The sequence below is a fragment of the Bombus huntii genome, chromosome 12, assembly GCF_024542735.1.
Source record: "Bombus huntii isolate Logan2020A chromosome 12, iyBomHunt1.1, whole genome shotgun sequence".
NCBI lineage: Eukaryota > Metazoa > Arthropoda > Insecta > Hymenoptera > Apidae > Bombus > Bombus huntii.
The window spans coordinates 10,617,415-10,639,424 of record NC_066249.1 but is presented as its reverse complement, the minus strand read 5'-3'; the positions used below and the strand labels follow the sequence as shown (position 1 = coordinate 10,639,424).

The following is a 22,010-nucleotide window of genomic DNA, read 5'->3' as shown; positions in this document are numbered from 1 at the left end:
AATTACAAGATCATATCTCGTAACACTTTGTGAATATAGCATCTAATATGCTGTTTACAAATAACAAAGAAAACGAACAAGTTCAAGTAATTAATCTATGTGGAGAAACAATAATCATACAAAAAATTAATAAAAAAACAATTATTTAGGAAAAACAGAATCTGCATATAATAAAAAATAGCGTTATATATCTATTAATAAAATTATGAATATTATTACAAAACAACTTTTTATACATTAAATAATTCATATTATAATGTAATCAACAAAAGTTCACCAAAATATATTTAAAGAAATAAAGTACTATATTATATTCACAAAATTTCGAAATTTAAACAAACTACGCTTACTGACTATAACAATTTTGATAAACGCAGTAATCAATGACAGTACAATTTATCATCGACAAGAACTTGATGTTGTTGTTTATGTACTTGTTAGTGAGAGTTAATGCCAGTATCGCGCGCGAGTTAATTTTACTTCAGAATCCTGTATGATTGCCCAGGCTTGAGCGGAAATCGTGGGCTTTTGATTGGCGGATTATGACGCCATGAAACATGCTATTAATAACCAACGCATGCGCAGAAAATTACCTAGTGTATATCCGTCATTCATGCAAGTCGATTTCGTTGGTTCTGTGTGTTGAGCCTAGCAAAAGAACATGGTGATAGTGATATGAAACAAGTCTATTAGCAATACCACGCTCTACACATATATACTTTCGCAAAGTAACGATGATATTTGGTCACGATCTCCCTACGTAAGTTTCGCGAACATGCAGACTGAGGTATAAACTATTTTAGTCGCGAAATTTGGCACTGCTAAATAGTTTCTTATTAGAATCTGATACAGCTTACGCTTCCGAGATTTTCCATTCCTGTATTCAAATAATTTATTTATTATTGACGAAGCTACCGTAATAATTATATAGTGAACGTAATTGCACGTAATTCGAATGTTTCCATTTACGTAAAACGTTATCGTGTTTCGTTTGAAATATTTGCATGTCGAGATTATCTCGTACGTTACGTTCGGTATTACAACGATGTTGTGTTTTAATTGCCCTTTTTTCTCCTTTTAAATTAAAATTATAGCCATAAAACGAAATAGTATCGCAATAAACTTCTATTACAAAACGATAATTGAGACAAAATTCTAAGTAATAGTGTAGTACATACACATAAATAAATACATATATATAAGCTAAACGTGATATTGTTATTCAGATTTCGATTTAAATTCGAATTTAGAAGCAATATTTTTATATTATTATATTTGATTTCAATTTTGTACTAAAAATTAAGATTTTTCTACCTTTTCTATTTTTATAATTTTAGGTAAAACTCAGAAAAGTGTTATTTGAATGATCAGTTAAAAGATGCTGATCAAATAATATTTAAAGAGAAAAATAAATTAATCGAGCTGACACAGCAATTACTAAATAAATACTATGGGGGCACTTTTGGATACTCCAAAAACAGATAAATATAATGAACATGGCTCTGGCAATGGATTACATTATGGTGTTGCCAGCATGCAGGGTTGGAGAATGGAAATGGAAGATGCTCATAGAGCAATAACTGGTTTAAAAGGTGGTCTCTCAGATTGGAGTTATTTTGCAGTATTTGACGGTCATGCTGGTGCATTAGTATCAGCTCATAGTGCAGAGCACTTGTTAGAGTGTATCATGCAAACAGAAGAATTTAAAGCAGAAAATGTAACCAAAGGAATTCATTCTGGCTTTCTTCGACTTGACGATGAAATGAGAGAATTACCAGAAATGAGTTCTGGTACTGAAAAATCTGGTTCTACAGCTGTTTGTGCATTTATATCTCCCAGAAACATATACATTGCCAATTGTGGCGATTCTAGAGCTGTACTTTGCCGAGCAGGAGATCCAGTTTTTTCAACACGAGATCACAAACCAGGTTTACCTGCTGAGAAAGAAAGAATTCAAAATGCTGGTGGTAGTGTAATGATTCAAAGAGTTAATGGAGCTTTAGCTGTATCTCGTGCATTGGGAGATTATGAGTACAAAAATTTGAAAGATCGAGGGCCATGTGAACAGTTAGTGTCTCCAGAACCAGAAATATTTGTTCGAGATCGAGATGATGAACACGATGAATTTCTAGTTTTAGCATGTGATGGTATTTGGGATGTAATGAACAACACAGATCTGTGTAATTTTATACATTCAAGGCTGCTGCTTACAGATGATCTAGAAGCAGTTACGAACCAGGTTATAGACACCTGTCTATATAAGGTAATGATGTCTAAAACTTTTCGTGTATATTTTATAATGAATTTCTTGCTACTAAAGGTGTGTCAACATAAATTATTTTTGATGTTAAAGATACTGATACTACATTTTAAAATGTACGCTTTTTTATATTCTTTTATTTATTTCAAAACTCAATCTATAATTTTCAATCTATGATACTTAATGGTATTAAATATTAATTAATAATAATATGTTATAACTTTTAAGCTTTAGATACTATATTTTAAAATGCACGCATTTTTATATTCTTTTATTTATTTCAAAACAATCTATAATTTTCAATCTATGATACTTAATGGTATTAAACATTAATTAATAATAATATGTTATAACCTTTAAGCTTTAGATAACATTCTATTTCTATTGTCTTATATTTTTATTTCTTATGTTACTAATTTTGTTTATATTTCTTTTATATACTTATTGAATAGCTGCAAATATATATGTGATTACTAATATGTTTTCATACATTAAAAACATATGTTTTATTAACATTTCATATGTTTGATAAAGAACAAATTTACAAAAAGATATTTATCAAATTTAATGTTTTTTATATTTTTATTAAGCAGTCAAATATATTTTTTCAATTTTATTTGTTACAAGTGCTTTCTTTGTTGCAGGGTAGCAGAGATAATATGAGCATAGTTTTGGTGACATTTCCTGCTGCTCCAAAACCAAATCCAGAAGCACAGAAAAAAGAAGCTGAGCTTGAAATGGACATTGAAAGGAGAATCAAAGGTTCATTAACATTTCCATATTCCAATCAATTATATTCTCTCTGCTGTTGCATTAATACAAAATCACAATATCACACACATACTTGACATTCTGGTAGCTCTCAAATGGAGAGCAACACTTAATACCATTATCTAATAATCAAATTTTAGTACAATTCAAAATACAATCATTATAGTGGTATAACATTTACAAGTAAGAATCTATATCAAACTCGTATTTCTTACAAGTTTGGAAATCAAATTTGGATTTTCATTTTTCTTTAAAAATATAGAAATATCTTATTTGATACCTAAAATATATTAACTTAAAATCAGAATATATTATATAAGCAAATATTTCTATAGATTTCAATATCTGATGCATTATCAAAATTTTTACTTTTTTGATAAATTACCATTTACTATAATGCAATAATATTTTAATGAATTAATTATTTATTTCATATATATGTTAATGAAAATATATTTCTAGTAAATATCATGTATTTTGTCGTATATCTATCTCTAATTTTCTTGAGAGATATGTGCATATATACATACTTACATATTTCCATTAAGAAATGTTGAAAATTTATTCTTATGGATGTATTTTCATGTTATATATAACATTATTCTCTAGAAATGTAATATTCATAATCATTGAATATATAATTTAGCATGTAAAGTTATTACAAAAAAGTAACATTAGTAATTTTATAAATTGTGTGCGATACCACTAAAATAATTGGACAAATTTTAATTATTGATACTTTATGATTAATTATATGTGTATAATATAAAAGACTTTTGAAAAAAGAGTAAGTAATATCCAGGTAGAAGGTCGAAATTTACATCTACAGAAATTTATTTCTGTTGTTAAATAGACATAGTTAAAGTCCATGTTTTACAAATACTTCTCATCTAATGTAAATTCGAATTTTCTTAATATTCATTTAGTGATTTGTGCAAATTGTATTTCGTTATATTTATGAGAACACATGATAAAAATCAACCATTTGTTGCAATTATAAAAGTTTGTGTAGAGTAGATTAGTGAAATGTTTTTTGTAAATTCAAAATATCTAGAATATTTGTAAACACAAAAAACATTTAATATAACTTTCGTTTTAACGTTTATTGAAATATTGTTAAAGCAAATAGAGTATATACATAGAGTATGTATTATAATACAGTAATAGAGTATTATATTAGAGTACTAATGATATTGCGTTTCTTGCTTCAACTGTTAAACAGATAGCAAGATACATTGATAGTTGTTTATATATAATGTTAGTTTTCTCTCTCTGTGTGTGCTGTCAAATTGTATTAATTGTTTCTCCTTTGATTAAACTCTTTTAACATCAATTATTAATTTTACTTAAAAATGCATTCCACCCTTGGAGTTGGTATTCTTTTAAACTTTTTTGTAAGTAAAATTTGTATTCAAAAGTTGTTTGTTCCTCTTTTCAAATATATTTAAGTGATATCACAGGTAGGTGAACATTTCCTTCTGAAAATTTAGAAATACTTTACCTATTGAAATTTTATTTTTTAATAATGCATTTCTTATGGAGGAACATTACAACAGACATATGTATCTGTGTGTATATGTATGTATGTATGTATGTATGTATGTATGTATGTATGTATGTATGTATGTATGTATGTATGTATGTATATATATGAGTGTGTATTACATAAGATTATACAATTCCAATGGTGGATAAATTTAAAAAGGTTGTTAAAACCATGTTTATTTATACATAAATATAGATACTAATGTGTCTACTTAAGACCGGACTTTGTATCCAGAATTTCCATAAGAAATGTACCAAGGCACTAAGTTTTCCAGTCCTAAGTAGATGCATGAATTTTAGTGCATAGCATGCATAGTTATTTTGTTGTGTTTATCTTTTTGTTTCAATAATACTGTTCCATAAAACACTAAAGTGACACAATAAACAAATAACATTTTTAAAAATATATATCAGATACTACAAGATGCATCTGATTTTTTAAATAATATTGATCAAATGTTTTTTGCACAAATCTAATAGTACATGCACAATGCACTCTAATAATAGTAGAGATAATATTTAAGATATAAGCATCCTTAATAAAAACAATTTAATTTTGTTATTATATTCATAGAAATCGTTGCTGTACAAAAGGACAAAAATGAATTTGATTTTTTGCAACTGTTACAACTTCTTGTGGACCAAGAATTTCCTAATCTTCCTCCTGGTGGTGGACTTTCCGCTAAGTATGTATATTTATGAATTATTAAGTTTTTATTTCATCATATTTTCTATTAGTTGATAAGTTAGATATAAAATTATATTAAGGTTATAGTTTCTGAAATTAAAAGGAATATAGGAATGTTATATTTGGCTTAGCTCCAAAATTTGAATTCTCCCCTTTTAGTGTTTATTGTTTTGGAATTTAATGCTGATTAAATAAAATAAAATAAAAAACAGGATAAAATTATTTATAGTCTATACAATTTTACTAAAATATTAATATGTATTAATTAAAATTGTAATATAAAAATTTCTTTCTTTTTAGGCAACCTTTTATTGAACAAGTGTTTCGAGAAGTTTGTCCCAACCGAGCAGATAGTGTAAGTCTTGGATACGATTTCCTTTCGATATAACTAACCTTTTTTTGTATACTGCATCAAATGTACAACTGTAATCATTAGACATCATCAATCATGTTCCATAATCATATAACGATGCAGATGCTATCGGAAATATCTTTATTTTACTGATCTCATCTAATGTAAAAAGAGATTCATTTTTAACTTGCAAGAAAAGTATACTGGTATATTATAAAGTAAATCCTAAATTAAGTCTGCTACTAAACATGTGCAGATCTTACATTCTTGCAGTGCGTTATTGTTGGTAAAAATAAATTAGAGTTTAAAACTACATTTAAAAATCCTGAACTATTATACACTCACCCATTCAAAAAGATAAATACACAATTCATTTTTTAAATTTCTAAATAATTTTAGATATCCAATAATGATGAGAAATATTAATTTTGCTTTTGAAATTATTTATTAGAATTATTTATCAGTTAAAACGTTTAGTTTGCAATTCAAGTAACATGAAATTAACTAATAATATGAAAAGGTAAAAAAATTTGTTTTATATTACCATCCTTTTGCAAAAAGATATTGTGGATTGTAAATTAATTAAAAAATGTTGTTATTCTACAACATTTAAACATTAAGAAATATATCTTAATATATTTCACTATGGAATTTCGGAAAACGCGGAAAGTGAACTCAAAGTACATCCTACAGCTGATTCTAATTAATATTGGTATTAGTGGTTCTCATAATTATCACTATCTATTGTTGGATTTTATAAATCCTTCATCCAAGGAGTAAAAATGTTTATATTACAGTTATAAGCAGAGGATTTAAAAGTATTCTACCGAGAATATATACAAATATACCTATATTCTATGAAAAACTAGATAATGTGAAAATTAGTGTGAATAATGTTGCTATAATAATACTTATAAATCACTTACTTTATTTTAATATATTTTAAATTAATCAACTTCTGTATTAAACAATTCACCTTTAATTTTCTTTTCGTAGATTTAAATTATTTCACAAATCTAGTTTTCCATTAAAATTAATCCTGGGTAGAATATTTATATCATATCCTCTTGCTATGTTGCTGCATAATATTACTATAAACGATTATATATTTTTGTAGCTCTAGAGAACTTACGCTCAGAACAATTACTTCTTAGGTCAGTTTTTCATGCTCTTCCTTAATAAATTTTAAGTATATTTATATAGCTGTTCATTCTATATTTGAAGATGTCTCAAACTTTGTCACGCGCTAGAAGAGTAGAAAAACTGATCGTTTAGTTTTAGAAATATCAATGCTATGTATATACATAAAAATTATGTTCAGGAAATTGTGTATCAATATTTTATTTAAATCGTTCTAAAAATCGAGCAGTAGAAATGTAGTAAGGAGGCCTTGATTTTAGTTTCTTAAGACGAAAATTACATTCGAAATTACATTATTTGTATCTAAATTTAAATAATCGACTTTATCTCAAATTATTTCATTATTTGATTTCATCACAAGTAAAATTCTATGATTGAGTAAAAAAATAATTTTAATTATAAAAAATCAATATTTCATAAGTAATTTATAAGTAAAGAGAGAATATAGAAATCAATTAAGATACAGGTTTCAATATTCATCATATAAACATAATGATGGACAAGTAAGTATAGTACTTAAGATATATTACAAGAATAGCACCTTATTGATTTCTGGAGACATTAAATGTATTTGTACACAGAGACTTAACTGGTTAATGAAACCACATATATCAGGTAATCATATATTTATTTTTGTGTCTTGTTATGTGATTAATTTTGTATCTCCAAAAATATATGTAACAGAAACTATCTGTCAAGGCCATCCTCAAGTATATAAATCTAGCATACATATACCAAAGTATATATTACCGTTCCTGGTTAAAAAAGGTCCTGAAATTAACTAACGTTAACAGTCTATTATCGTTTTAAAGTAATATATTAAAATAAATAACAAATTCCCTGCATAGAGTTATCTCCTCTATTTTTACTAATAATGAAGTATGGAGTGTATAAAGGTAGTAATACGTTTTACTGATATCTTAAATCATTTACTTTATAGAGTTTGCTCATATAATAATTTTCATTTTACATATTTTTGAAAATGTTAATTATTCGTTGTGAACTTCTGACGAAATATTGAAAATATACAACATTATTCGTCTATAAATAATTCAAAATAAAACTTACAAGATAGTTAAATAACACTTAATTAAACTATCTTGCCTTAGATATTACATATTCATACTACTAAAATATGTTTATAATTAAAAGAAAAAATTAAAACGCAAAAACTTATTATCAAAATTATTATCAAAATTCCTGTGTACTTTTAATTAAAAAGTAAAGTACATTATTCGTTTTGATACATGCAAGTATAAATTTATTATTACTCTTTTATTGAATATACTCGAGTATTAGTAATAACAAAAGTAATAGTATACTCGTGATAATGATAACAATGGTTATGAAAATAAATCCAAAATACATTTTTAACATGTGTTTCTTCTACTTTTTACTAGTAGCCCTGTTCTGTAATTTCTATTTTGGGCATGATCCTTATTAATTTCGTAACTTCATAAGATTTAGACAACAACGCTAATAATTATTTATTCATTCTTAAATAATACATGTATTTTGCATTTTGTACTTAAAATATTGTAGATATCAGTACTATCCGGAATGGGGCTATTAGTTAACAGAAATGATAAAAAATATATGCATTTATAAGATTTAAAAAGTAGTAGCTCTTTATTTTTTGTTTTGTATGTACTTATTGTAATTTTTCTTTTGTGTGTCTCTTAAATTTTATTTTCAAAGAATTTCATTGAATATGCTTGCATAATAATTTTACAATGACATAGTAATTTTTATACATTATTTACTTCAAAAAAAATTATTTCATAAATATTACATGGTGTACAGAATAAACAAAAACAAAGTTTCTTCAATGTGTGTACCTGAATTATGTTTTCTTTTCAAGTAATTGTAAATTTCTTAATTTGCATATTAATATTCTAAATTACATAATGCCTATTACCCTATGTCCAATTTTTAAATTTTCAATTAAAACAAAAGAATAATTTCTTTAAACATCTTTATCAAATTGATTGTTTTGTTGCATAATCCTTTCACATCCCATTTTCATTCTTCAGATTACGTTTCAACAATATTCAAGTCCTTTCCTGCAGTTCAAGTTGAATTCTCCGATTACTGATCTCAATCATAATTGTTGTTAGTATTTCAATATAATTACACATACTACATAATTTAATTTACAAGATTAAAAATACAATTGATACAGATAAAAGATCCTATTGTTTCAAAATTATATCTAGAGACATATTAATATAAAATAATATTTGCTTTCTGTATTTTAATTTCAACGTCTGCTAATAATGTTTGTGTAAATTAATAATACACTTGAAAATATAAAATTTCTACATTTTATATAATTTTTTTCTTTTCTTAAGGAGAAATGCTTTTACTGTTCACGTATATTATGTATATGTAAATAAAGACAATCCTTCCCTCATTTTCTCTACTAATAAAATTTCTTCTTAATTTTTACAGTGTAGTACTTAATGCATCATAAAATAATTTTGGAATGTGACATGCTTGATATTGTGTAAAATTATCTATTTTAACTGCAAATGTGTCAAGATCTTAATTGTTGAATTTATTAATTTATTACATCATGGTAATGTTATTTTATTTGTGATTAGAATATTATCATTACTTTATTACTTATTTAACATTATACATACATATACATAATTATGTATGATGATTATGTTGATCATGATTATGTTGATGTGTGATTATGATGTGTGACATGATTATGTTAATAATGTATCAACATATATATGTCAATAATATGCATCCTATAATTAGTGCAATCAGCAATTAAGATCTTGGGATGTGTGTGTATGTGCGTGCGTGCGCACATGTGTGTATGTGTGTTTATTTTTATATTTTTATACTGAAAATCCTGATATTTTGAATTCAGTATAAGAAAAAATACAACTGTATGTATAATACCATCATACATAGATTTACTGATATGCTATTATTTATCTACATTATTGTATATAATATACATAATTAAATCCATATGTAATGAGTATAATTGTTATTTTCATAAGTGTGTGTGTTTTGTGAATGTTGACTTTTATCTTGCAAAATTTTTTTTAATTTTTTAAATTAACACACTCTATTACACAATTTGTATATTGCAGCTTTTGATATTTAAAAAATTTTTCTTTGTTTCTATATGCCACGTATATTTTAGAATGCTTTTTTTAAGTCTAAAGGATTTTGTTTGGAAATTTTTAGTAGCCATTGGATTGCATTAAACATATTAGTCCAAATAATATTGTTATTTTAAATTCTATATTGCCGTATTTTAATTATTATCCCTTCATTTTTGTCCACTGTAAACTAATAATAGGAAGTTTTAATTTATGAGTAGAAACTGTAATCTTTTTTAAGTTTTCAAATATTTGGATATTTTTAATCTATTATAATTTTTAAAAATTAGTATACCAATTTAAATAATATAAAACGTTTCCACAATCTTAAACAAAAACTTGAATGAACAACAAATAATAAAATATATATAAACAATATATTTCAAACATAAATTTACAGTTTACTAATAAGAAAGGTATAGAGAAATGTAATTTATAGATACATTTTAAGATATATTTAATTAGTTTTTAAAATACAAATTAAACCTAAAAAATAAAAGAATATTCCTTAATATAATTTGTTTCAATATTTGCCATATTTTCTAATATTTCAAGATAATCATCTTGATAACATTTAATATTTCACTAGTGTAAGTATGTAATGTATTTTATATCTTTAATTGATGTGATAAAAATAGTTATTCTCAACCCTAATATTGAAATATATTATTTAGATTAGTCACTAATGAATATCTTATGGATATAATGCTTAATATAATTTAATTTATTATAGGATTAAAAAATATATATAGTCTATAATTTAAAATTTTTTGAAATTATGATGTAGAACAAATATTTTATCTTTATAGAGAAATATGAAGAAAAATATTTTTTTTCTTTTTTTAATTGTTAATAATAAGAATTTTACACTAAGTGTAAGATAAAATGTATGTACATAGAAATTAAAATACTATATGATGATATGCTTACAGAATTCTCAAGCCAGTTAGTGTACTCAATATGTATACAATTTGATACATGTGATATACAATAAACTGGTGAATCAACAAGTCATGAAAATGAGATACCAAGCAACAAGAATTACTGAGGAGTGCTACAAGAAGAGAGACTGTGGGATCGTAATCGAATGATGCAGGCATATTTAATTTCTGGTTAAATAATTTTGGGAGTTGCATTGTAATACTAAATTCAGTTACAAAATTTATTGTACAAAGCATTTTAATTTTTAAGTAAAGATAAAAATCTGATCAAGTTCTCTATAGCAATATACTATAGGTTTTTACTTTGAACATATAGTTAATGTTGTATATTATTATCCTTCTCTACTCAATAAATATTTATCAATTATATTTTATTGATTTTTTGTTATTTATATAATCCAAAAGTATGCAAATTTATACTTAAGGCCCCCATAATATTAATAAATTAAAAAATACAATAAAATTGATAAAAAACAAACTCTAATTTATTTGTAATATCACAATGAAACTTTGTAGGTAAAACATAGCCATTTTATATAATATATAAACTGTATATCATTGTATTTACATTACTTATCAAACTAATCCAAAATATTTTTTTAATTTTATCAAGAATATCTTGATAAGAACTAGATTTACATTTTTATTTTAATTAAAGCACATGAACTATGATGTGCTATTAAATTTCTTAAAGTACTTATCAAATAACATTTATAAATTTGTGCTAGTTTGTTTACAAATTTCAGTTTACACATAACATTTTGTATTAGTATTCAATTATAATTCCATAGAATAATTTTATCCTTGTAGTTTATAAAACGCTATAATTTTCGAAAAAACGAACACGTATAAAATTATTTAATCAAATGTAACTATGCATAATATTAATTATTCGCATAATAGATAATTTTACATTACGTTGTATTTTAAATTTAACAATTATAAGAGATAATTGGTTCTATTTTTTAATGATATTCTATAAAAAAAATGATTATTATTACAATTATTAGTAAATTGATATTACAATTAATATAAATTACATATACATATTTACTTTACATATAGGTATTCACTTTTCTCCTATATAATTATAGTTATAATTCCTTCATAATATATATATATATATATATTAAAATTAAAATACATATATAATAGGTAAAATGAAGAACATTTCATTTCCTATTCTTATGTATAATTGTAGATATTAAATAATTTGAATTGTTACTTTAAAGAAATATTTAATTAGAAAAACGTAATTTACTACAAGAATTACATATATTTTAAGGATAATATAATGGTGCATCTATGCTACATTGGTAAATTTGTGCTTTAGTAATAATAATATATAAATCATTTTTGATTTTTACTAAATCTACATAATATATCTTCAACAACACCTCAAATACAAAATTTACTTTGATATCATATATGTTATTCTTAATTTTAACTTAATTTAATGAAAAGTCATTAATCTAATACAACCTTGCTTACATCCATATTATGTATAGTATATTGTCAGGTATGAAGTGTTTAACAGGTCATATCTTTTTCGATATATGATCAAAAATATGTGTGGAATATATATGATATGATCATATCTACATAAAAGTGATAACATTTTTAAGATATGGTTTTCCTATCAGAGACATTATATCGCTTATAAAACACATTAAGTAGTTTTAAGTAACAAACTTGTTACCTGATTTGTCCAATTGTATATATTTGTAGAAAACCAAAAACTATAGACCTTAAAACATTATGTTAAAATCATGTTGTAATAACTTAGAAGTACACGGATAATATCATGATAGTAATGACACCTTTAATGCGAGGAAATATTTTATGTATATGTTAACAGATACATAATTACACAAAGTGCAGTGAGCATAAAAAAGGCAGTCGTATTAAACTCACATCTTATTAATGAATCATATTTATAAGTAAAGAATTATTGAAAATGTAATATTGTGTTCAAACTTGCTTGCTTGTACACTTACAAAATTTGTACCACAGAATTACGATCTATCATCAGCATACTGAAAGTATTTGGAATTATATTACAAATAATAGCACAAATCAGTATATTATATAAATAGTTCAAAATAAACTAATCATCAGATCTTACAAAATTTGTTATCACGGAATTAAACTATTTCACGTACCATATATGAAGTAATAAATTCATACATGTATTTACAGTACATTATACTTTTAAACATTCATTCTTCAGTATTTCACATTTTTGGAGCATTGTCAATTTTGTGTCTTTTGCTACATATGTCCTTACATATGTAGTTATGATTTGTATAAAAAGAGATTTATTAATTAAATAAAACAGTCTATTTGTTTGTTGTCCAACCACGCCAAATAGAGGCTATACTAGCTGCAGCACTTGTAACTAAGCCTCCAGCAACACTTTGATTCACTTGCATACTAGATGATTGTTGACTAATCATTGCACCAGGAATGGGAACTGCCATTTCAGGACAAGCAACATTTGGTACCTATAAAAATGAAATATTTATATAATATACATGAGACATTATAAAATGACACATCAGCCGTTAGTAAATTAATCAAAGCAAACTTACAGCTTCCCAATCCCAATTAAAAGTATCTTCCTCTTCATCAGAAGCAGAATCGTCGCTATTTTCTAAATCGGGAACTAATTGACTGTGCAATTGTGCTACAATATTTGAATCAACTTCCATTGGACCAATTCTGTCATAATACACAAATCATTAATCTATTAGTGTATAATAACAATAAATAAATATAATAAATATATACCTTCCAAGATCACTAATTTCAGTATTGAGCAAGTGCATTAGATTTTGCAGAGTATGCATTGGATGTAAAACTGCAGTGTTGGTATTTTGTGTAAAACATAAATGTAATACATTGCTATTGAGCCTTGCTACTTTCTTGGCAAATTTTTGATCTGACATCTCATTTCCACAAAATTCTCTGAAAATATTTAAAAAGCAAATTTTAATAACATCCTATCTTTATTGCAATGATTGATATACAAAATATTACATGTAATCCTATCTCTACTTCAATGATTTATACAAAAAATATTGCATATAAAAAATGAAATATTTTTGACATACCCATAAGCAAGTTTATATGGTAGCCTTACATTAACATAATAAGCAATAATATTAACCAACTGTGTAGCATAAGTTAAAGCAGCACTGATATTATATGCTGGATTGTGCATTGCAGTCTCTTTATTTGCACCTGGTACTCCATCTTTATTTGCTGCCACTAAAACAGATGTGTCTGATATTTATAAAATTTATTTAAAAAGTTCAAGCTAAATGGCATATGTACCCCATAAAGAATAAGCACTATAATCTCCACTTCCTGGTAAAGTTGGGGCAACTATACGATGTTGGACTTCTAGAGCATTTTCTGTATCATTTATCCATCTGCCTCTAACATATGATGTTCCAGATGCATCTGCCAGTGCACAAGTTACATCTGAACTAGCATCTTCCTCGCTACTACACAGACTAAAAACAGTTAATATTTTCTTATCAATTTTTATTGATTAAAAAATTACTTCTTCTATAAAAACAAGTAGAAAAATGTTTAATAAATAAATTTTGATCATCAATATGATCAAATATTTGATCATAAGTTTCACAATTTCTAATAATTTGTTAGATAGTTAATGGATATTATTACCTTCTACTAGGTTGCACTTTAGATAATGGAAAAATATACTGAATTAATTGTTTAGCAGCAGTTCTGATGACTTTTTTCAACTGCTGTCTTTTCCTATCTACCGCTTCTTTTTGTTTTTCTTGTTTTGCTCTCAAACCAGTAACATAACGATGTAATTTTTCTACTCGTTCTTCATGTCTAGGTAATCTAAGTGCTAACTGAGAGTTTACGTCTTTGAGAATATTTAAACGTTGATTACCTGCATATTATTAAACTTCATTTAGTCTAGCACTTTCCTAAATATTACATAATTATGCTATATATACCTCTGTTTATACTTTGCCTCGTTTCATTCACTAATGACTGGAGTAGTCTAACTCTTTCTTTACAAGTATTTATATCACATATCTACAAACACAAAGAATAATTAAATACAATGATAGTATACAAAAATCCATATTTTTTTTATTATTGACTTTAAAATATTAAATATAAAATACCAATTTATCCCTTTGTTTATGTTTTTCAAGAGCTTTTACACATTTTTCTTCCAATTGAGCTCTGGCAGCTTTCAACCGTAAAAGTCGCAATTGTTTATCTGCAAACCTGTTCAGATACCGATCAGAATAAAATATAATATTTTAAAAATAAAATATTTGAACGTATATAATTATTACTCATATGAATTAAAAGTTTGGAAACTGATGCATCGAAACTTCATAACGAATCTTTTTCGTAATTTAGTGAGAATAAAAATTTATTTTTATACTCAACATCATTAGAAATATTTAAAGAATGTTTGGTGCCAAACAAAGCTTTAATACATAAAAATAAATGGCCAGTAAATACGTAAATTATAAGAATATATTCACCGTTCAGAATAAACAGAAGTTGAATGGATAAAATCTCCATTTTGAATACACTGCCGACAATGAAAAATTCGGCGACTATTATGGCACAGTGGGCACTTTAATAAATTCACGCTTAAACGATTTGAAACGTCTTCCAATTCTGACGAAAGCTGAAAATCTGCAGGTGCTGTACAAGAACCATCGGAACTGCTTGTCGCCATAACCAAGACCAAGAACAATAAGCTTTCGTTTGTCTGTTGTCACTCATCAGCTGATCTGCTATTTACTTGCAATCTCCCGCCACTCCGTTACATGATATTTTTATCGCGTATCTTCACTTTTATACTTATTCATACTACATACACGCGACCTAATTTCACACAAAATTTCCATATAATTCGACGAGTAATCGTTGAATTATGGAAAAAACAAACTTAAATCTCAACTTACGTATCTCATAGCTACACCGTGACTGCAATCGTCTTGAAAAAAGTCCCGTTATGCTACGAGGTAAAGAGAGAGACAAAGAATGTATACATAAATCTTAGAATGTATTTGTAAACACAGTTATGGTAAAACACACATAGATACCAATCTGAGTAATATTATGACTTTTCTTCTTTGAGATGTATAAAAATTATTAGAAAATTACTCGTTTATATTTCACTTGTGATTTTATTTAAGTTATACATTTTACATTGGTTTATAGTTATTAATTACTTTTTGCTGTACTTTTTTCTTTAACTTACAGATTTATAATTATATACTTATGAAATATTCATTGTAATTTATATAACATTGACGAAATTATTCATTTTTCTTACTATGAAATACCGGAACTGTAGCCAAAAGTCAATTGTACCGTTTGTTGATTGTTTTCTAAGCTTAAGAAAATATTTTAAAATATTTTGTTTTCAAACATTTCCATACATTTAGAAATAATTAAATTAATATTAGACGGTAATAAATGTTATTTTTTTTTAATATTTTGGCATTCTTTTAAAGTTATGAATCTATTTATAATTAATCATACCTTTATGTTAGGTTATGTTGGAAGTATACATGAGTTCTATAATAATTAAGAAATAAAAGCATATACTAAATGAATTTTTAGGTATTATCTATTATTTGTATATATTTTAATAAGTGAAAAAAAAACAAAGACAATGACGTCAATAATAAAACTTCACGCTATTTCTGGGGCTATGGATGAATCTCCTCCTTGTTATATATTGCAAGTTGATGAATTAAGAATATTACTTGATTGCGGATGGGATGAAAATTTTGATCAAGAATTTATAAAAGAATTAAAACGGTTGATAAATTATTATATATTATTTGAATAATTATAAATGCAATAGGAAATTTTAACTAAACAATACAATATTATTTCAGACATGTTCACCAAATAGATGCAGTACTCTTATCATATCCAGATCCATTGCATTTGGGTGCTTTACCATATCTAGTTGGAAAATGTGGATTAAATTGTCCAATATATGCTACTATTCCTGTATATAAGATGGGACAAATGTTTATGTATGATATGTATCAGGTATTTTTGATGAAAAGAATTTCAATTATTTTTTTATGATGACATAAGAAAAAATCATATACATACAAAGGACATTTATGCTTATTTATTATAGTCCCGTCATAATATGGAAGACTTTGATCTTTTTACACTTGATGATGTTGATGCAGCATTTGACAAAATAGTTCAGTTAAAATATAATCAAAGCATTTCAATGAAAGGAAAAGGATATGGAGTTACTTTAACACCTTTACCAGCTGGTCACATGATTGGGGGAACTATCTGGAAAATTGTAAAAGTTGGCGAAGAAGACATAATATATGCTGTTGATTTTAATCACAAAAAAGAACGACATTTAAATGGTTGCGAATTAGAAAGACTACAGAGACCATCTTTGTTAATAACAGATGCTTTCAATGCTACTTATCAGCAAGCAAGACGTAGAACAAGAGATGAGAAATTAATGAGTATGAAAATAAATGCTTATGATAATAAATGATAAATTTTTATAGTACTTTATATGCAATAATAATTTACAGCAAACATTTTACAAACATTACGTGGAGGTGGAAATGTCTTGGTCAGTGTAGATACAGCTGGTCGTGTATTAGAATTGGCTCATATGTTGGACCAATTATGGCGTAATAAAGAATCTGGTTTACTTGCATATTCTTTGGCTCTTTTAAACAATGTTAGTTACAATGTCGTTGAGTTTGCTAAGTCACAAATAGAATGGATGAGTGATAAATTAATGAGGAGTTTTGAAGGTGCTAGAAACAATCCATTTCAGTTTAAGCATTTACAACTATGTCACAGTATGGCAGAATTAAATCAAGTTCCCAGTCCAAAGGTTAGAATATCTTTAATAAAATTATAACTTACAAACATTATAATTGAAAATACATTTATATACAAATACTCTAGGTTGTACTTGCAAGTACTCCAGATATGGAATGTGGTTTTTCAAGAGAGTTGTTTTTGCAATGGTGTGGTAACCCCCAAAACAGTATTATATTAACTAGCAGGACATCACCAGGAACACTTGCAAGAGATTTGGTTGAAAAGGGCGGTAATAGAAATATTACATTGGAGGTGAAAAGGAGAATTAAGTTAGAAGGACTTGAATTAGAAGAATATCAAAGAAAAGAAAAATTAAAGCAAGAGCAATTGAAACAAGAACAAATGTACGTGATTGCATAATATAAAAATTGTCTTATTCTTAAAATATCTCTTATTCCTTGAATACTTTTTTACCTTTTAGGGAGACTGCTGATGTAAGTTCTGAATCAGAAGATGAAATAGAAGTTGGTGGGGGAAGAGGAAAACACGATTTATTAGTAAAACAAGAAAGTAAACCAGGATTTTTCAAACAAAGTAAAAAACAACACCCTATGTTTCCATTTTTAGAAGAAAAAATTAAAATCGACGAATATGGAGAAATTATAAGGTATTACTTTATTAAATTAATAATAGCTATGTATAATAAGTTTTAAATATTTATATTGATTTGTATATATCATAGACCAGAAGATTATAAAATAGCAGAAACTATGCCAGAAGTGGATGATAATAAAGAAAATCTGGAAACAAGACAAGAAGATACTACTCATCATCCAGAAATACCCACTGATATCCCAACAAAATGTATCCAAGTTACACGTACAATGACAGTTAATGCATCTGTCACATATATAGATTTTGAAGGTAGATCCGACGGAGAATCACTACAGAAAATTTTAGCGCAATTAAGACCACGAAGAGTTGTACTAGTTAGAGGATCACAAAAGGACACTGAAATCCTGGCTCAACAAGCACAAAGTGCAGGTGCACGAGTGTTTATTCCAGGGAGGGGAGAAACATTAGATGCTACAACAGAAACGCACATATACCAAGTAATATTTAATTAATTTTTGTAAACCAATGTGTATAAATTAAAATGTCGCTTTTTGTTCAGGTTCGTTTGACAGATGCGCTTGTTAGTGGCTTAAACTTTTCAAAAGGAAAAGGTGATTCTGAGGTAGCATGGGTTGATGCAATGATAACTGCTCGTGATCAGATATGCCGAGATGCTGTTGCAGGTACCGAGTCAGATGATGTAATAGATCAAAGTGACAAAATACTTACATTGGAACCATTACCATTAAATGAGGTATGTATTCATACAAAAATGAAGTTTTAGTTTTTACAATATAAATGTATTTATAAATTATAGGTACCCGGCCATCAAACAACATTTATAAACGAATTAAAACTATCTGATTTTAAACAGATTTTGAACAAAAGTAATATTCCTTCTGAATTTAGTGGAGGTGTTTTATGGTGTTGCAATAATACTATCGCCGTTAGGAGGGTTTGTATTTAATATCATCAAAATATAATAATCTGATAAAATAAAAATATTTTATAGTTTAATACGATCTTTTTAGCATGAGGCTGGAAAAGTAATATTAGAAGGCTGCATTTCAGAAGATTATTATAAAGTACGCGAATTGTTATACGAACAATACGCAATTGTATAAATCATCTTTATACTAATAAATTTAAATTTAATACAAAACTACTTATTGTTTTTTTATTGTGCAAACCTTAAAAATAATTTTTAAAAAATCCTTTCAAACGTTACGTAAGGAAAAATAATAATAAAATGCAATAAATATTTTATATCTATATATGTACATGCATGATCATTTAAAAAATTGGCGCGAAAGATTACTAACCTAGCAGTTTTTATTTGGTTATCAAACGCTTGAATTAATCTCCAACAAATATAGATTGCAAGCATTTAAATTAATTTTCAATAATAATACAGTGTAAGAAATGGAAATTTAGTGAACAATAAGTTCAACAATTGGATTAAATAGTAAATGGGATATTTCAAGAAAATGTCAACATATTATACGTATCTCAAAGTAAAACTTTTAAATACGTTATTTTCAAGGTGTACGTAAATAAAAATTTATAAAACTCGTATAACAATAATACCTAATTTCTTAAATAAAATTTTTGTTTCAGAATTCTATTTATACCTGAGATAATCCAATTCACAAATTATAAACTGCCATATGTTTTAATTGATACAATTAATTACAATTACAATTATTAATTACAATTATTAATTACAATTATTACGTTAAATCTTGAAACATGCGAAAATACTACCAGGCTGCACTTGTAATAATTGCTGTAGTGAGTCTAATATCCTTATTATTTTATAGACATGAATATAACAAATTAAGATATGTTTTAGAAGTTTTTAATTACTTTGGTAAGCCAAATCAGAGAAGTGAAATAAACTGCACAAATAATGTGCCAATGTTTACTAAATTTGATATGAAATTTGAAGAACCACTCTCTGCTTGGCAAAGATTAGATGATGATCTATATGTTTATTCTGCATATAATATACGCGACAAAGAAATTCAAGTAATAGGTTTTGGTTCATCAAATAACATTAAGGATATGCAATGTCAAATACTATTTGAAAATGAAATTGAACCAGTTTTAGGAAGTTTTAGTTATCTTTCAATTAGTAATAATTTAAATAGCACTGACAAAAATGTTAATTATGGAGGATATCATTTCTATTGTGCATACAAAACAAATAAAATACCAGTAGGAATAATGTTTCTTACAAAATCTAATTTAGATGCTCACAATATACCTATATTACCAATAAAAAGCCAACCTCATAATTTAAATTATATTAATGCTGGAGTATGCATAGCACCACCATTAACAAAACCAATACAGTTATTACAAATGATTGGCTTTATACAGTTTCATGACATAATTGGCGTAGATAATTTTATAGTGTACGATTTTGGTATTCCAAATCAATATAATAATAACCTTAAAGAATTATTTAAATCTCAAGATCCATATTGGAAATTTACATACACAGTAGTGCCATGGAATTTTCCTTTTCCTGCTACTCACCCTAATATAATAAAAGACTTGATACAAGCAGATTGTTTGTACCGTACATATAATAAAGTTAGGTATATCACTACATTATCTTGGGAAGAGTATATAATTTTAAGATATCATCATTCCCTTATAGATTTAATGACAGATTTTAAAAAGTCTAGAATGAAAGCAGATCGTTACAAATTAAAGACATTAACATTTTGTACACAACAAATTGATGATACAACCAATAGGAATGTAACATTCATAATATTTAAAAAACTACATTATGACTCAAGTATCCCTGATAATCAACCAATTTATATTTATAATACACTTGAAGCATTAAACAAAAATAATATGTATACACGAGATATTGGAAAAGATTTAGTTACATTAAATCGTTATCAGTATTGTCCTGGAAAATCAAATCTAGAAACAGGTACTAAAGATACTTCAATTTTAAGATTCACTGAAGATATACAGAATTCACAAATATTTCGAAAATTTATAACAGAGAATAAATTTCTATAAAATAATCACAAGTAATAATTAGATTTAATGTATCTATAAGATAATTTTAGTCTGAAAGTTATTATTAGGAAAAAGTAATTCATTTTTATATGTATTGTAAGATATAAATATAAGAATACAATATTGTATAACGTGTATATAACATGTATATAAAACTTTGTTACAAAACAGAATGATTTAGATTTTAGTATATAGAATTCCATAATTTATGTATAAATATTTCAACTTCCCAATATTATCTTTTATATTAAATATTCTCCACCTGTTAATACATTTCTTATTTTGAATACTTTATTTATCAAAAGAAATAGTATAAAAACATTTTCATAAGTTGTTTAGCACTATGTTTAAAAGAAATTTTTATATCTTTTTTATTATATTATAATTGCTAGTTACCCACATATAAAAGATGTATATAATAAATACATATAAATCGAATGATTTTATTGCAAATTTTACAAAGGTTTTGTAATTTTATTCCATGTTAATTAAGATTTTATTGTTAGATTTATCTTCAGTAAAATATTTCTTGCATTAGCAAAAATATTATACAACAAAAACCATACTTAAAATTAAAATAAACAATATTAAAGTGCCATTCAATTACTCAAGTGTGTTGAAATGTTATTTTTAAGTGTTTCAATGTATATTTATGAATCATCTAATCAATACATCACTTAAATTCCCA

At 25.9% G+C, this 22,010-nt stretch overlaps 4 protein-coding genes across 11 annotated transcripts; 3 read left to right on the top strand and 1 right to left on the bottom strand.

The window, feature by feature from the left end:
* Positions 1–593: 593 nt before the first annotated feature.
* LOC126872219 (protein phosphatase 1B) lies at positions 594–11,194 on the top strand. Of its 4 annotated transcripts, none has more exons than XM_050631907.1 (6): positions 594–760; positions 1,338–2,263; positions 2,905–3,022; positions 5,151–5,262; positions 5,565–5,619; positions 10,817–11,194. In XM_050631907.1, exons 2-6 carry the CDS (start codon positions 1,451–1,453, stop codon positions 10,832–10,834), a joined length of 1,116 nt encoding a protein of 371 aa, XP_050487864.1. In that variant the 5' UTR covers positions 594–760; positions 1,338–1,450; the 3' UTR covers positions 10,835–11,194. The 4 variants fall into 4 exon arrangements, with proteins under 4 accessions (XP_050487864.1, XP_050487866.1, XP_050487867.1 ...); XM_050631909.1 differs by having other exon boundaries at positions 594–787; XM_050631910.1 differs by lacking the exon at positions 594–760 and adding an exon at positions 803–879.
* A 94-nt stretch (positions 11,195–11,288) lies between these two features.
* On the bottom strand, positions 11,289–15,840 carry LOC126872212 (beclin 1-associated autophagy-related key regulator). Of its 2 annotated transcripts, none has more exons than XM_050631892.1 (9): positions 15,370–15,840; positions 14,998–15,103; positions 14,824–14,905; positions 14,519–14,756; positions 14,162–14,343; positions 13,939–14,110; positions 13,616–13,792; positions 13,417–13,546; positions 11,289–13,329 (listed from the first exon to the last, which is right to left on the bottom strand). In XM_050631892.1, exons 1-9 carry the CDS (start codon positions 15,567–15,569, stop codon positions 13,165–13,167), a joined length of 1,452 nt encoding a protein of 483 aa, XP_050487849.1. In that variant the 5' UTR covers positions 15,570–15,840; the 3' UTR covers positions 11,289–13,164. The 2 variants fall into 2 exon arrangements, with proteins under 2 accessions (XP_050487849.1, XP_050487850.1); XM_050631893.1 differs by having other exon boundaries at positions 13,939–14,095.
* Positions 15,841–15,871: 31 nt separating this feature from the next.
* Positions 15,872–19,442, top strand: LOC126872195 (probable cleavage and polyadenylation specificity factor subunit 2). 3 transcript variants are annotated; one of them, XM_050631851.1, is made up of 11 exons: positions 15,872–15,920; positions 16,463–16,663; positions 16,744–16,903; positions 16,998–17,349; positions 17,422–17,732; positions 17,807–18,066; positions 18,144–18,329; positions 18,405–18,774; positions 18,837–19,031; positions 19,095–19,232; positions 19,309–19,442. In XM_050631851.1, the coding sequence occupies exons 2-11, from the start codon at positions 16,515–16,517 to the stop codon at positions 19,399–19,401; spliced, it is 2,214 nt and encodes a 737-aa protein (XP_050487808.1). In that variant the 5' UTR covers positions 15,872–15,920; positions 16,463–16,514; the 3' UTR covers positions 19,402–19,442. The 3 variants fall into 3 exon arrangements, with proteins under 3 accessions (XP_050487808.1, XP_050487807.1, XP_050487806.1); XM_050631850.1 differs by lacking the exon at positions 15,872–15,920 and adding an exon at positions 16,045–16,308; XM_050631849.1 differs by lacking the exon at positions 15,872–15,920 and adding an exon at positions 16,045–16,308 and having other exon boundaries at positions 16,393–16,663.
* Positions 19,443–19,576: 134 nt separating this feature from the next.
* Positions 19,577–22,009, top strand: LOC126872214 (uncharacterized). 2 transcript variants are annotated; one of them, XM_050631897.1, is made up of 2 exons: positions 19,577–19,791; positions 19,895–22,009. In XM_050631897.1, the coding sequence occupies exon 2, from the start codon at positions 20,027–20,029 to the stop codon at positions 21,320–21,322; it is 1,296 nt and encodes a 431-aa protein (XP_050487854.1). In that variant the 5' UTR covers positions 19,577–19,791; positions 19,895–20,026; the 3' UTR covers positions 21,323–22,009. The 2 variants fall into 2 exon arrangements, with proteins under 2 accessions (XP_050487854.1, XP_050487853.1); XM_050631896.1 differs by having other exon boundaries at positions 19,577–19,822.
* The last annotated feature ends 1 nt before the right edge of the window (position 22,010 follows it).